Source organism: Xenia sp. Carnegie-2017, unplaced genomic scaffold (assembly GCF_021976095.1).
Source record: "Xenia sp. Carnegie-2017 unplaced genomic scaffold, XeniaSp_v1 HiC_scaffold_4, whole genome shotgun sequence".
Classification (NCBI taxonomy): domain Eukaryota; kingdom Metazoa; phylum Cnidaria; class Anthozoa; order Malacalcyonacea; family Xeniidae; genus Xenia; species Xenia sp. Carnegie-2017.
Window position 1 is genome coordinate 3,245,202 of NW_025813504.1, and position 17,513 is coordinate 3,262,714.

A 17,513-nucleotide genomic window follows, 5' to 3' on the forward strand; every position below is an offset into this window, starting at 1 on the left:
GTTGTTGCCCAAAGATAAACAAGAACTTCTTTGGCAGTCTCTGGGACGTTAGCATTTTTTAGCTCGTAAATATTAGCGTCTCCTGCCATATCCGGTAGCTCACCATAACTTTTTACAAGCGGTATATATGTCATTTTTACGAACTAAATGTTAACAGTTCACAATATAAGTTTAAAGAATTGTTTTAATTTGCATTATCAATAAGTTTAGTTTTGCCAAAAGACGAATAAAAAGTACACGCCTTGGCAAATGGCCAAGGTCAGTTGGTGCAACAAATCTGTCTTTGAGACATTCGATGAAAATTGCTTTTACTTGCATTGTGGTGTTTTAAAGATACTGAATTCTTTCACTAATGTGTTTTTTCAATTAATCGTTGAATAAAAACTCAATTGGACAAAGTTACGCAGCTTAACATGTACCGAAAAATCTCATTGCACATTTTCCTTTTGTTGACACGATTTATTTCGTAAAAACACATATTATATGTTAAAAATATTTGCTTTACGTACATATTTGTACTTCTTCTGTTATTCGACACACTTTAGACTTAGTCTTTCAATCCAGCAAAATAACTTTTGGCAAATTTCCATTTCATAGGTTATTAAATTGATAACGCACGTCATCAAAAGAACAGGTCTTTCAACCCATCCCCCGCCATACCTACAAACCTCCGATTTTATATTTGTGCGCATGTCAATCTATATCATTGACTCATTGCTCATTGGTGTATGTATCAACGCAGCAACTAAAAAATCACTCACAAATACTGTTTGATAGTCAACGAGAACGAAGATGAGTCGAATAAGAGAAGAAGTACAAATATGTACGTAAAGAAAATATTTTTAACATATAATCTGTGTTTTTACGAAATAAATCGTGTCAACAAAAGGAAAATGTGCAATGTGTCAACAAAGGGAAAACATGCAATGCGATTTTCGGTACATGTTAAGTTGCGCAACTTTGTTCAATTGAGTTTTTATTCAGCGATTAATTGAAAAAAACACATTATTGAAAGAATTCAGTATCTTTAAAACACCACAAGGCAAATAAAAGCATTTTTCACCGAATGTCTCAAAGACAGATTTGTTGCACCAGCTGAACTTGGCCAGTGGCCAAGGCGTGTACTTTTTATTCGTTTTTTGGCAAAAGTAAACTTATTGATAATGCAAATTAAAACTATTCTTTAAAATCATATTGTGAATTGTTAACATTTAGTTTGTAAAAATGGCATATACACCGCTTGCAAAGAGTTATGGTGAGCTACCGGATATGGCAGGAGACGCCAATATTTACGAGCTAAAAAACGCTAACGTCCCCGAGACTGCCAAAGAAGTTCTTGTTTATCTTTGGCAACAACAAAAGGCGACGAAGCCTTTCACCGTTATTATTATCAGATTGAGACAAAAGATGACAAAAAGTCCTATCGTCAATACATTAACGTTGCTGCAAGCCAGGACGTCTCTCTCAATTCTGCCAACATTTGGCTACCAGTGTTTAAAGATCAGTGTAAGTGGTTGAGTAAATATTTTACATAATATACATTTATACTGTAGCTGCTGTCTTAAGGTAATACTATTCTAAGATAATCGCTCCGAAAGGCTGCATATGGCGAAGGCTGCAAAGCCATGAGTCTAAAGGTAGAATTAATTTCAGAATTAATTAGCTCATATGTGAGTGCAAGCGTCAATGACGTGTTCTTTCATTGCCAAGTGTTTACTACGTTATAGTCATGTAGATAAACAGGGCGAATTATTTCTGTATTTTTTTGTGCTTTAGCTCAGGTTACAGTAAATTTGATAGATGCAGAAAAACCATCAAGCAAGAGCAGAAAAAAAATTGCATATCGGGGTATAAAAGCAAAAAATGAAGATACGTTCAGTGAATTCTTTGTAAGTGAATTTTAAAATTTATTATTTAGGCGTCGTTAAAATTTATTATTTAGGCGTTGTTAAAGTTTATTATTTCACTTTCTCTGAAGATTGCATCATGAGATGTCAAAACATGTCTACTTTAAAAAAATTTGTCGTTTTTATTAAATCCGCAATAACTATTTATACTAATTAAATCCGTGCGTATTTGCAAATTGCAATTGGCTTGCAAATCATCGGAGTCATAGTCTTTAAAAAATCCTGCAAATATATCTTCAAAATAGTTATAACTAAACAGCTTAGAATATTAGACCAATGCAAGCTTAATTTGCAGGCGATCACTCAACCCAGTCTCTTCCTTAAATTAACTCTATACGCTAATTGTGAAAATACGCTCAAATTGACTCTATAAGTCAATTTGAAACGTCTATTCAAACACCAGGCTTGGTGACTTGCCTGCCTGGTCGCACTCAAGCAACCTATTACTTACCGCAATGCACTGTCTCGCGAAGTTTTGGATATCATCAATCGTTTATAGTATAGTGAATGCTCTTCTGATAGAATTTTTTTTTTAAATTCAATTTAAACTTTAATATTAAGTTGCGTGGTTTGCAATATTGCTGAAATAGAAGAAAACAATGGTAGTGGTAAGTAACTCTAACACATTACTCTTAAATGGTAGTAACACATTACTCTTAAATTATGTGGTAAGTACCACGTTACAAAGCTGAAATAAACCAGCCAATCCAGTGGCTAAACTATGTATTGTAGGCTATGTTAGCTTTTATGAGACCTATACTTTGCTTCCTTCTTGAAAAGATAAACTAGAGTCCTTATCCATTCCCTTCTTGATCATCTTAATGAGCAAACATTTACCCTAGTACACTGTTTTACAAATAGAAATTACTATACAAATTTTACAATCGCATGCACATGTGAGTGACATGACTTAGCGTAGTTAGCTACACCCGACTGACAGGATCAGTCCACAAGTTAAGGTAACCTTGGACGAATATTGATTGTGAGAAACAAATAAGCTTCAAGATTACAATCTTTTGATTACTAAGTAACTTACGTTTGTAAGTAACTTAACTTGAATAGCTGCCTGTATCATATTGCTGCGATCACCTGCAAAATACATGTCAATCTGATGACGTATATTTTTTTTCTTTGGCAAGTTAAACTATAACAATTTACATATGCTAGAGTGTACAAGACTTTCTATATATAAAAATATATAATATATTTAAAAATGGAACAATTACGTATTTAATTGTACGATAAAACTGTTAACATGATTGTAAAAGTGATGTTATTGTATTGTTGTGTTTTTTTTTTTTTTTATAAAAATTGTGAATTTCGTTGATATTTTTAGCAAACGAGAAGCAAGTTTTCTTCGACGTAAGTAAATATATTTGTGTATCTTTCATCGCTGTGTTGTTTGTTTGAAGCTTCAAGGTGCTTTAAATCATCACGAATTTTGATTGGTTTAAATTATTGCATGAAAAACTATTTGGTTAATCCTGCTTGTTATTTTCTGTGAACGATGTAAGCGTGGCTAGCATTAAATAATGGTAATAAGCTCTTTTATGAACTTTTAAATTTTCTCTGAAGCTTAAAGATGTCCTTTCTTTACCACTTTAGTTGATTTAACTTGACATTGAAAAAGCATTTTAATATTTTACGATGATAACATTGAACCCTGTTTTTAAATCTTTGAAATAAAACCGATGCAAACCATCATGCATGTAAAATACTTATTCTTCTTAAAGACTACTTTCACTGCCTTATATGCTTCTATAGCTTCGTACAGAGAAACGATTGTATAATTTGTATGCTACGACGGAGGAAGAAGCCAAAAAATGGATATCTTAATTACAAAGCTTGGATACGTAGAGCTTCGACGGTCCAATCAGGAATTTCATTATGATCAAAAGAAATGTTGTGCATATGTGAAATATTTTAACATTTTAGAACGCATATTTAGGGTAATTTATGTATGTATTTTAATTTTTTTCAAATAATAGTATCATTTTGAGGCACGCACAGGTTTCAAATAATCATGACTGAAATAACCAATACGAAATTTCGTAGTATTTCCACATGTTATAAAAATAGTGTGACACCAGTTATTATCACTGAAGCTATTTATTTCTCATTGATCGCGTAATATAACAATAAGAGTCTCAATACTATCAAACGGTAGGCTAACAAGTTTAACTTATCTGCTCTGTCTGAACACTACCCCAAGTCTAGAGTACGTGATTCCAATAATGATTCACAATAGTTTTTCCAAACAGATTAAAGTACAGAAGCCAAATAGGCTTAGTTGATGTCTCCAAAACTTGTAGGGTGTTGTTTTGTCAAAGTACACCGCCGTATAAGTTATCTTCAATTTCCTGTGCCTCGTAAATTGTCCTCAATAAGTTGTACCCTAAAAGTTTTTCTCATGCAATATAGTTAAACTACTTATATATATATATATTAATCATGCCACAATAAAAACCAGAATAAAAACTTCTGTGCAGTTCTATAAAATATGCTCACGCATACAAGAAAGCTTCTAGATTTCCTTCTAATAATGACTATAGATTTTCTATTGAATTACCTGGTTGAGGAAAATGGCTTGGATGCAGCAGGTCAAAATATATTGGAGGACGTGAAGACTCTCGTTTGCATTGTGGTTGTAGAACATACTTCGTATTAGGGAAGCTAAATAATATGAAAAGTCGCTGGGGAGGTAGCGTTCTGATATTTTAGCAAAGTTTTAAGAAAATTGTGTATTGCTCATAAGTAGTCAGTATATCCAATGTTTGCCACTATTTGAAGAAAATTTGTATTTCAGGTTGTTGAATTAAAACCGTCAGTGAGTGTTTTGCTTGCTATTTTCATGTTCATATATAACAAAACGAAGAGAATACTTTTGTTTTGTTCATGTTTCTTTCAAATCTCTTGAATAATTAAACAAGTTTGTGTGTTGCAATTTTCAGCCGGTATTTCAATATTATGCTAAAAATATATCAGCATTTACACTTTTGTTGTGCAATCTAATTCTTTAATATCATGTAACTATAAGTAATTTAATTTATAAATAACATTTAGTTATAAGTACTAGGGAAATTATCAAAGTATTAAGGCAGCATATGCACTACGATAAAAACATCGCAAAGTTATAATTCAAATATAAATCTAATGTTTTGCTCAATCAATGCTCTCTATATTATTTTAAAAGTGTTATGATTAACAACAATAAAAATCATATAGATTAATACCCTTGTTTCACATAACAATATATTCCTACGATTGTTCAAATTCCTTTGCACATAAACATTTATTATACAAGGAATTAAAAGATGCGTATTATGTTTTTATGAGATGAATTCAAGAAAGTTGAAGTCGTAATCAGTTCAAGGTATGATACACAAAAAATTAATAAAGTTATAATGACTATACGTCATAGACGATGGGTTATTTTATCTGTAATATTTATGATTTCGTACTTAGAATATATTCTTAGCTTGCTTTAATTCTCAAGCGTTAAAATTTTACAAAACCAATAGTACTCAATAAACATTTAACAATTATTTGTCGTGCGTTCCTTTAAAGCAGTGAGTTATGATTAAAGGGAAACATCATTGGACGATTTTAAGTTTAAATGCAGACCGGGAGTCGAACGATTCGACGATTTAAAAATCAATAAAAATTATTCATAACATGAATTTATTGTTATAACAAAATAAAGCCTAATTAAGCGTTATATTTATTAGTCTTCTAATATAAATTTTAATCCACCGCTGAATGACTAGTATATAGCGTAGGCACAATATAGATGAATTTTGACTGAATTTTATGTATTTTAAAAATAAAATATTTTGTTTGATCTTTTGCAATAAGCCTTTTCAAAGTCTTATTTGCATCTAAACCATTTATACGACGACATGTGAATTATATACATAATTTAAATAAACTACTTCATGGTAGGTGAGTGCGTACGATTTAAAACACAACGTAGACAATTTCTTTCTTACGAAGGAACTTAATTGTTTTGTATTTTCCGTTGTTCGTTTTCTTTCGGACTGAAATGTATTTCCTGAGATATTCACGAAGTTGCTTGACGGAAATGTCGTCGATGCTCTGGGATTTATATTTATTTCGGCAATAAAAATTGAAGATTGGGATTTGATATATATATATATATAGTGAGAGCTCGAAATAGTTCCATTCCTACCATATTGTTAGCAATAAAATTATGAGCTTAACAACTACTTGGGATGTTTACAGCAATGAAAAATGTATACCGCCCTCAAAGCTCTTATTTAAAAAGCTTTTGCCACGGAAGATGAAAAAAAAAACATATGAAAGAATTGTTAATCAACAACATCTTGTCCATTAATATCTTTTGCCGCCATATTTAACGTTAGTAAACGTCTAACCTGCCGTTTACTCCTCATTTGACTCTGAAGATGACTACCGCTAAGGTTGTCGAAACGTCAGTCAACAACAACAAAAACAGTCCTTCTCAGGACTATACCAACCTGGACGATCTACATTTACAAACATGTAACGATTCTTCCGGGTTCAACCCATTTACTTTATGAATAAATTATGTTTTGGATAGGTATAAATTGGGTAGATTTAGAGCAATAAGGAGCAGTTTGAAGTTCACTTCTCATGGTATCAAGTTATAAGGAATGAAATACACCATTTAATCTGAAATAAGGGTAGGGCTAAGCACATGTACGCACTCGTACCTATGTTTTCTTAAAAGTCCTTACGCAATTATGTCTTTCAAAAACTACGGCGCGAACTGAATGACTCAGAAAATATCATAAAATTCCTCATTAACATTATCCAAAATGGAGACTGCAAAACAGGCTTGATTTTTATAACCAGCTAAGGTTTGAAAATATTTATTTAAAGAATAGGTTCACAATCAAAATTTAGACTATGGCATTGAAGAAAAATAAAACTTACCCCTAATGTAACTATGAAGTCTTATTACATAAAAATTGTAGTTTGACAAGAATGTTGTCAATACGTAAAATTTTACTCGTATTTATAGATACAGGTAAATATCGTGATGATTCACGTTGACTTCCACAATTTGTGTCTTAAGAGAAAGGCAAACTATTATTTTGAAAAATGTTGTCTTAAACAGTTCTAAACTATACAATAAGATACTAAAGTGTTTTTACCAAAAAATACACAACTTTAAGATAATTTAATCTACCCCTTTCGAGTGATAACGACATATCCGTGTCCTTTGTCATTAAAGGCTGACTTGTTCACTTGATTTTTTCCTGCATTATAAGATCCACCTCCACCACCGCAAGATCCATTTACATTATCCCCTGATGCTCCACCAGAGTATCCCCCCCCTCCACCTGCTCCTCCACCAGCACCATATGCTCCACCACCACCTCCAAATCCACCAACGGCATTGTTATACAAGGCTCGTCCTCCTGTTCCTCCATTTATAAAAGCAAAACCTCCTTCTCCTCCATTTCCATACTTACCACCAAACCGTTTGCTACTTCTTCCATTGCTGTAAAATCCACCTCCTCCACCACCTACAAAAACATGAAAGTAATAATGTAAGTTTCACGTTTTTTTGCCGTCAATTTAGTTGCACTCAAAAATGCATCTTACAGTAAGTGGAACGTTTATTGTTAAGATTTTTTAAAGCCGTGACTTTACCCTAAACACATGAGATTTTACCTCAGACACGCGTGTTTAGTCATATATTATTCAGCGAGAAAGTCTCGAAAAACTACACACGCGTGTCTGGTGTAAAATCTCGCGTGTCTGATGTAAGATTTTCCTTCAATTATTTGCTTCAGATGGCGTTCTATGTATTTTAATTCAATGATACAAGCAGATATTGTAAAATCTGATATTATACCTGAATTTCCTGTATCTGCCTGCTTTGCTCCCTGTCCGTTTACTCCTCCAGCCCAGTTTCCACAAGGTGTGACACATTTATTATTTTTTCCCGATGTCTTTATGCTGGCATCACAATTTTCTAGACGTTTTTTCAGGTTTTCTAAGCCACCACCACCTCCTGCAACCAGTAGTGGAACATTGTTGTTCCTAGCAACAAAAGAACCTCCACCTCCTCCTGCAGTTTGGCTTTGAGTATTGGCAGGTGCTTTTTGCCCAACCAGAATTTTTAGAACCTCTCCCTTCTTTAAACCAAAGTCACCTTTCATGTAAGCTCCACGACCTAAAAAAGACATAGTCTTTATATTCCTGTGTTCACTATCAATGACATAAAATAGAAATTTATCGTTTAGAAATGTTATATTTACAAAGAACGCTAAAGTAATTAAACTCTAGCTATGAAATTTAACATTGAATTTTTACATGGTATAAAACCAGCATATTTTAAACTGGTTGGTTCTGTATGCTTATATGGTGGAATTTTCTTTGTAGAATGCTCACGTATTTCTAACACGTTGTTGTTTCATGAAAGTAAAATGCGTATGACATGAATATTTTTTGCTCCTCGTTTTGTTTGTTAAAAGGAAAGCTTAAAATTTAGCATTAAAACAAAAGTGAACCCCACTATGATTGAGCAAGTACTTATCAATTTTAAGAGTTTTGTTGTTATGTTAGTCTTCCTACTAATGAAAATATAATTGTAATTTTTTATTAAATTGTTTTAAATATTTTTGCAACTTCTCGACACTTCAGAAAATTATTAGGTGACAAAAGAATTGTTCTTCTTATTTGCTATCATTTAAGCTTAATAATTTTTTTACACGGATTGTGTAGAAGTTTTACATTAAGTTCCAATGCATGTAAATAGAAACGTGAGCTAAAGTCAATCTTTGCTTTTGTTAAACTGAATCTGGTTGATATATTTTAGTAAATTAGTTTTCTTAGAATTCAACCATAGTTAAATGTGGAAGTTTATGTATTTTTGGGTATAAGGAGGTTGCTGTGGGATGTCGAAAGAGAGTTATTTGTACAATGCACAAGAATAATATTTTTGTTTCAACCATCATGATCATAACCATTCGTTATAACAAATTTAAAATTCAATTTGTTTATTACCTCTGTAAGTAGAGCCATATCTATCATAACCTCCTTGAGCACCGACAGCAGTAATTTCATAAGTTCCAGTGTAAGGCACAGTCCAATACTGGATACCTTTTAATACTCTAACCATGTTTACATGATCTTGACCATTATAATGTTGACCAATTGAGGTTGGACCTTGACGACCAGTTGCTCCAAGATTTGTAAAGTTTGCGTTGAATGGACGGAATCCTGATAATTTAAAATATTTCGTGCAAGATGACGTGAAACAAAGAAAAGTCAATTTAATTGCTAGCTAACGCGTAAATAAACTTTTCTTCAGGATAATTTGTTTATAGATTAGAAAAAGTACTTTTTTACTTACGGTATGTTTTGTTCGTACATAATGATTCATATGCTCTTTCATACGATTTAACTTCTTTTTTGATGTCATCACAGCATTCAAGAGAAAGTGAAGTATTGTTTGTACACAATACTTTGTAGGCATCCATTTTACTTTCAACCAATGTTTTGATTTTATTACAGCACAAACCCTGACTCCTGGTTATGAGGAAATATTTAAATAACAAGATAAGTATTTTCCTATTTGCTTCTTTATCTTAATCTGAATGAGCCTTTAATAAAGGAAATTTATGAATTTTTTATCAAAATCGCGTTTTATTAATATCAAAAAAGTACAGTTTCAATTATATTTAATTATTTTTTAAAAATGTGCTTATTTGAAAGCAATATCATAGATCTATACATCTTTACAAAAATGAAATACTTGCATGAGTGATTGACTATTTACTCAAAAATCTACTTTTACGTGTTAAAGAATAAGGGAATAAGCGTAAAACGAGTACTTACCCTTGAATGGCAGCGTAGAAAAATACGAGAGTGAAAAAAAATCCAAAGTTGAATTTCGCCATCTTTAGTAGAAATCTTGCAGACAAATGATGAAACGAAAATAAGTCCGGGCCTTATATAGTTGTGCATATGTCTGTTTACTTCCCTTGTTTAGACGTACGTTCATGTGACAGGATGAAGCTAATTATTTCATTACGCAAAATCGATGCAATTAAGTGCCACAATTATGTTACACAGAACGTCTTTAAGGCAACATGGACTTTAATCATCTTCATGTAAACACTTGCATAGGTGCTACTTCACTGTCGACATGGCGTATAAGTATATGCATTTTGCATGAATTTTTATTTATAATGTGAAAAAAATACTTTCTTATCTTCAATTACTTTAATCTTTGGTTGTTCCTTTTAAATACATGATAAGTCATACCTTATTTCTTACTGTTCAATACAACCTGGTAAAGACAAACTAAAACCTTCGACTCCCAAAAAACGTACTCCCAAAAAAGTCGCTACGTACTCCCAACGTACTCCCTACGTACTCCAAAAAAGTCGCAACTAAATTGTGTCTTAAAATTCGTTTTTTCAGTCAAAGAATCGACAATTAAATAGGGGTATACTTTTTTAAATTGAGTGTTCGTAATGTGTGTTTGTGTGATATCAATAATAATAGGAATGTAAAATTATCAGCCTAAAATAGAATATGGGAAGTTAAATAACAAAAACAAGGGAAGTATTATTCTCTTGCTGAAAGCAAAAGCCTTTCTGAAGACGTAACAGGATGGTAAAACGGGAACTATTTACGTTAAAGTATACGCACATGCATTTGGCATGTGAAGTTCCTGAGGAAGACCTTGTTTCCAATCGTGGGAGTGAGGAACTTTGTAGTTTTATCTTGTAGCATGTTTAGTATACATAGAGGCTGCAAATGTTTTCGATACGCATTTTTTTGAACGCATTAACGCATAGCAGGGCTTTGAGTTTAAGTCATGAAGAGACGTATTGGATACGCATTTTTGATATTAGCTAATATTCGTTGTAACAAAGCAACGTTTGTCGTCAAAAGTTGCGACATTGTAAATAATAAATATTAAACGAACTCGATCAAAAGAATTTTCAAAGTCGAATATTGCTATTTTCGCAATATTGTTTATAGTAAATTTCACTCACTTTACTAACCAAGAATACGACGGCGATCACTTAAGGCAATTGCCAAAGTGACGAAAAACTTCAAAGGAGTATCATTTGTGGTTTATTACATATTATGTGGTCAAAGTATTACGTTGTTTGGTTTAATACAAAAAGGACTTTTATTTTGAAATACATAAAGAACTTTGTCTTTTAATTTTAATGAGAACAATTGTTTGATTAACAGGATAAACGTAGTTATCTCATTTACTCATTAGCCAACGTGTTTTGGCATTTTTACAAGGCATTTTTACAGTCTGTAGAATTTCAGTTAAACCGCTTTATACTTTATTTTTACATACACCAATGGTGAGCGTTATTTAAAGTACAAATCTCACATTTACTTTTGTTATATGACGAGGATAGCATCTATCTGCTTTGTAGTTATAAATCATACAAAGAAAGCAATTGACATTCGAGCTTATATATTTAAATACCGCATCACAATTTCTCATACAGAGCAAAATGCACCGATTTTATTGTAACATCGTAATCCTAAAACCACTAAAAAAGCTTTGATGTTATGAAATGAGTGTGTCACTCATACCTCTGCGACAGGCATCCATGCACTTAGTTTATATTTTTTTAAAAAAAGAAGATTTTATTAAAGACATTTCAAATGTACGTGTGCACCGTAATTCGTTGTTGATGAAACAGCCTTCTGGAAAGAATTTTGACAGTTTATGAGAGGATTTTTAGTTATATTATAATATAATTTAAAACAGGCACGTCTTCGATGATCGCTTAAAGTGTCCCTTTCACCAAATTTTTTTAGCAATATGAAATCTGTCTATGGTTCTAAGCCTCTCTGAGCAAAGATTTTCAAATTTGATCAAATCAACAAGTTTTATGGCGTCTTGAAGTTGTGCATTTTTGGAACATCACCGTCGTTTTCTGTAATACAAAAGAAACTGGCACTAGAAGGTATATTGACGTCACCCAAGGTAGTCGGCATTCGCGCATATTTAGCTTATATTAAACATACACGTTCTTTCACGCTGTTTTATTATAATATTCGAGGGAATTATCTCTTGAAAAGAATGCTATGAATTGGAATCAGAATTGAGTGTTCAGTCATATAATTCTGACAAAAACTTTATACTGGGATATGTGATAGAACACTCGAAAGGCAATGATAACTTGAGCGATAATTATTCGTATTTTCATTTCAAAGCATGGATGTTCGGAAAGATACAAAATCAATCTCATCTTTTTTAAGCCTTGGAAAATTAGCGTTCTTTTGATACGGCAAACTACTAAATTGAAGCTCCAATCCTCTGGTCCGAAGTGAGCCGAACAAAATGTTGAAGCACTGGATGGCTCAAATTCGTTCTTCCCTTAGCCTCGGGTCTTTTATCATATTAAGGCATAAAGTGAAGACTGATAAGAGAGCTAAGGCTTTATTTATTTGTACAATTGGCTGCAACGCAACTATTTAGCTACCGTTTTTCTGCTCTTACTAGTGCAAAGGCAATGCTTTTAGACGCTTATAGACTATAGCTGTGCTTCTGCAGCAGTGACTTTATAGCTATTGAATACACGACTCGGAAACACGGCAACCAGCTAACACGAGTACCTTGGATGACGTCATAAAATTAGCTAGTTTCAGCGTCCTCATTAGGTAGCTTTAGCAAGAGTACGGCTACGTCAACGAGTACGAAGTTTGACCGTGTAAGAGAATGGTACGAGGAAGTTTGTTGTCGTTGTCGCTACCTCAAAATTTTGTTTTAGTTATAAACAACAGAACGAGCCTTTTTATTGTGTAAAAAACCGAAGTTTGCGAAGCAGCTACGGCCAGGGGCGAATCTAGCACCTTTTTAATAGGGGCTGGGATGAAATTGCCCTGCAAGGACACAAGATGCCCTGCAGATCATATGGAACAGTACTTACACTATATATTTTTGTAATACATGTTGTATTCTTGTGGCAGAACGCACTTTAGCGTACTATTAAATCTTTAATGCAGTTTTCGCATCTTTGCAGTTGCCCAATTTTTTAAAATAACATTTAAGTCAACATTGTGCGTAAGATCTTTTTCACATGCAAGAACGATTAAGTCAGTTAATCGCGTATCTTTCATTGTGGATCTCAGGCAGTTTTTGACAATCTTAAGCTTGCTGAAACACCTTTCATCTTTTGCCACGGACACTGGAGCGATCAGCCATAGTTGATACGCATTGCACACCGTTGGAAAGACGTTTTTGTATTTGAAAGCAAATAACGCAACGTCTTGAAGGGATTTGGGTTCTGATTTAAGTTGTGATGATACAATAATATTGAAAATTTCCAACTCAGACAGCAGTATTTCTGCATCAACATCTTTTACCGCCTGTGGAAAAAGACTACACATTTCATTTACTGTTTCAGCCATCGGCCTTTCTAGCGGCAGCTGTAAGCTCTCTCCAAGAGGTTTTATTTTGTCGATGCAATCTTTAATGTTATCGGTATACTCGGTAATAAGTGAGTCTAGAACCAAGTACATTTCCTTTCGGTGGAAATATTTAAATGATATTTCTGTTGTTATTTCGGAATGCTCACCAATTCGTTTGGGTGGCTTTCTTGATCGATGATGACGAGTGTATTCTGCCATTACGTCTATTCCTACTTTGGTTCCAAATGCAACCATTGCCTCCATCTCCGAGTATAATCCGTTCTCGTCACTTCGAATTTGTCTAAGGTTTTTTACTGTAGCATCAATCAGGTTAAGTGCATCTACTATATTTAGCTCCTCCTCCTGTAGTTGTTTGTTTAGGATTTTGGTTTTTATCATTATGATTCGCATGAACATAAGAGCAAAAAAAAAGGCGAAACTAAGAAATTTCTTTTTTATTCCATCGCCTTTAGCTTTTACTTTTGATTCTACATCTCGAGCATTAATAACTTTCACAATAGCATTTGGTATTACCTCATAACCTTATCATAGAGTGCATCTATCTACTATGAAAAAGGTTTTAATTAACTTAAAGTGGGTTGGCTGGTGAAGTCAGAAAATTTGAGTGAGAATCCAATGTGCTAGCCAATGTGCAACAGAGCTATGCTTGTAAGAAAGTAATGGTCAAGTTTTAAAAACCCTGGATCTTGCTGTATAATCAATTTCATTAACAGCACAAGTGTATTATTACATTAACTACTTAAACTATGCAACTTATCCTTTATCAAAACTGAGATGATCAGTTTTTTAAAACTGCAATAGGGCAAAAGTAAAAATTTGAAATAGACAAGAGTCACAAGATTTAACATGTTTTAGTATCTCAATCAAAGTGCTGTAGAAGAACATCCTTTTTTACTGGCCCTTATAAAAAAATTTCTAGCAAATGAGGGTCATAGAAATAGATATATCTGTGTGTAAATGATACCAACAATATTTTATAGATGAAGTGACATGTCTACGTTTTGCTAGGAGGCATGTTTAATCGAGTATTTGCAGACAACACTGGAATTAAAGGTTAACCTCCCTTAGGATAAATCTGTCTGCCAGTGAACTGTAAACAAGCTTAGTCTGAGTATTAAAGTCATCTATAAGCTTAGCTCAGTGAGCTAACGAGTCACCCGGTTCACTCCCCAACTGCTTGCTTTTTTTTTGTCTTCTATACAAGAATATCCGCCTTTTCCATGCTTCGATTTTAATAAATTGTTTTGAAATCATGTTGCACTTCAAACTGTACCACAATTTCGTTTTTGTGTGTGTTTTTTTCCATAGTTTTCCCTGTTGTTGTTTTATTCGCCATGTTGCATGAGATTTATTGTGTGGCATAGAGGTCAGGCCTTGCCAGGCCAGCTAAGCTTAGTCCCCACGCCTTGAGACGTGATCGACACCATAGATATAGTAGGTCTAGATCGCTGACGAGTGTGACGTAATATAAGACTTATTAAGACGGCAGCGTGACATTCATGATAAATCCAAGATGGCACGGGAACCGGGCAAAAAACTTAGGGCTACTATTAGGCAATTGTTGTTTTTTTGCAGTTTACTTCGTTTCAGTGTTTTCAAACTCCTCCAATCAAGTTTTATTGGAAACAAAGCGTTATTAATAATGTTTTGAAGCCATATTAGACAATTATTATTGGAATACAGGCGAAAATATCGCTTGCGAAGTGTTGTGTAAATTGGTCGTTTGGTTCTCTCGAGGCGTTTGTCTACCAAACTAAACGGACTTCGTCTGCTTTAGTTCCCATAAATGTTCGTCCACATTGAAATACATGATATTGAATACATACAAAAAGATGGGAAAATTAATCTTCATAATTTTTACATTACGTCAACTTCAGGATGCTATTCGTTCTTTCAATCTTCAAATACTGTATGTGTTGACACTTAACAGACAGAGTCTTAATCGTTTCCAAAAAGGATGAGTTTTGTCATCTTTTGCCGCTGAGATGGAGCTCCTTTACGAGCGATTCTCTCAGAGTACACTTTGGAAAACTGGTGTAAAATATTTTACTGTACATGTATGCTATTTTTCTGATGAGGATGGTGATACGGTCATCGCAAAAGCTCTCATCTAGTGCACGAGTTTCCTTAGAATGCTGCAATAGCGATTGAAATACATTTGGCTTAGTTTCTTGCAGGACATCTGGTTGCATAACTTGGATTGTTTTTTTCTGACAACTGACTCCACATGTTGACCATTTTGCGAAGGGCTTTATCTGCTGCTTTTACTACTTTTACCAATGAGGAGGATGGACTTGTAAGCTTGCCATAGGTCTTGAAAGATGTTAAGCTTGACTTTAATGAACCTTAACGACAGTATGAGTGGTGAGGTGTGAGAGGTTGGTCATCATTCTCTATGGTTAAGGCAGTTGCACATTCAGCACACTTGATGCAACTTGTAATTTTCTTGGCTATGTATCCACTGATATATGTCAGTACATCATCATGCCAAAGAGTGGAACTGTTTAATAATGCTGCAACTCGCCCATCAACATTTTGTGTCTCTTCAGCTAGCTTGCTTTCACTAAGTGTCATAAAATGAACCAACTGAGCAGTATGATACAATTTTTGTCAGAAGTCATTAGTTGCATGTTAATAATGTGATGCAATTTAGACATTTGTAGTTATAAAATTGTATTGCCATTGGAAACAACTGGTATCATAGATGGTGTTGTAGCTATAGCATAATAAAAACATATACTATAACTAAGTATGATAAGCATAAAAGTCACATATATTTTATTCACAGCTATATCTTATAATAATCTCAGCCTTAGCCAGCATTTTTATTTGCTCATTCTATCTCAATTTTGCTTTGTTCACTCACTGTCAATAGATTTCAATGATGCAGTGAATTATTGGATATCTAATTTAATGATCTGAACATTTAACCTTCTCTTCTCTTTCGTTGAACCACTTAGCTGTAAGATCTCATCAGTATAGCCAATGCTCCTGGATACAATTACTTGAGATGAGGTAAGTTTCCTTCAGTTAAGTTTACTAACTTTAATAGCTTCACTAAGATCTTGTCAGCAGATAACAGTGCTGCAGTGTTATGTATCTCCTTGCTCCTCTTTTCATTCATTCAAAGTCGGATGGCCTTTCTAAAGTCAGAATCTCACATATCAGTATGAGTACAGTGGGAGTGCTTTCTCGAATAAGTCACTTTTTTGTCAGAAATATTCAGATTGATTCCCCAATCTTTCTGTAAATTGTCAATATGACATATTCCGATGCGCAACAAATCAGTATGGGAGTTAAAGCTGAAAAAATCTGTTTCTCTTAGTGGACAAACGACTTGAGACAACATGACCAATTTACACAATATTTCGAAAGCGACATTTTCACCCGTATTTCAATTATAACTGTCCAATATGGTTTCAAAACACTTGAAATAAAGATTTGTTTCGAATAAAACTTCATCGGAAGAGTTTGAAAACAATGGGAAGAAGTAAATTGCGAAAAACATCAATTGCCCTATAGTGGACTGTATGTTTTTTGCCCGGTTCCCACGCCATCTTGGATTTATCATGGATGTCACGCAATATGGCGGCTCGTCAGCAGTGAACTCCATATATATATATATCTGGAATGATAACGACAATACATTCTATAGATAAAAAGTTGAAGCCAAAGTCCTAGTCTCTTGCGCGGTTTGTACGTCAGTTCCAGTCCTTCAAAGTCTAATATTCACGCGGTTTGTACGTCAGTTTCATTCCCCTGAGTGCCAAACATACACGGCCAATATAAATTTGAATACAAATTGCGAAAGCATAAACATATAAACAACATCACTACAAACAACACACCAGGCTAACTCCTCGCAAAAGGCTAATTTTTACAGCTGAAACTTTACTACAGTGAGCTCGTTGTAACTTACAACTTGTAACGAGGAAAAGCCAACTGAAAATTACACTGTATGCTAAAAAGACAATACAATAGAAAATATGACGAGAAAATATTCAAGCATAAATTTTTCATTCGTCGGAAGGTAAATTTTCAAACGGTTTCAGACAGTGTTTGTCTTTTTTTGTCCTTTCAGTGGATTTAAAGATCTGTTTTTCCGAAGAAAAAAGAAACTTGAATATCCAGTTTCATAAAAAATATTGAGTCTATAACTCGCATTTTTACTTTTTA

At 33.7% G+C, this 17,513-nt stretch overlaps 1 protein-coding gene across 1 annotated transcript; it reads right to left on the reverse strand.

Moving 5' to 3' along the window:
• Positions 1–6,762: 6,762 nt before the first annotated feature.
• On the reverse strand, positions 6,763–9,848 carry LOC124455915 (glycine-rich cell wall structural protein 1.8-like). The gene is made up of 5 exons (XM_047006524.1): positions 9,759–9,848; positions 9,274–9,449; positions 8,925–9,140; positions 7,771–8,091; positions 6,763–7,438 (listed from the first exon to the last, which is right to left on the reverse strand). The coding sequence occupies exons 1-5, from the start codon at positions 9,818–9,820 to the stop codon at positions 7,095–7,097; spliced, it is 1,119 nt and encodes a 372-aa protein (XP_046862480.1). The 5' UTR covers positions 9,821–9,848; the 3' UTR covers positions 6,763–7,094.
• Positions 9,849–17,513: the final 7,665 nt, after the last annotated feature.

What these genes read in the sequence shown, in the direction of transcription:
- LOC124455915 (XM_047006524.1), bottom strand. Translation starts at nt 9,820, where the DNA reads ATGGCGAAATTCAACTTTGGATTTTTTTTCACTCTCGTATTTTTCTAC. An exon ending in ATGTACGAACAAAACATACC is followed by an intron (nt 9,141 to 9,273) that starts GTAAGTAAAAAA and finishes TTAAATTATCAG; the next exon opens with GATTCCGTCCATTCAACGCA. An exon ending in ATATGGCTCTACTTACAGAG is followed by an intron (nt 8,092 to 8,924) that starts GTAATAAACAAA and finishes TGTCTTTTTTAG; the next exon opens with GTCGTGGAGCTTACATGAAA.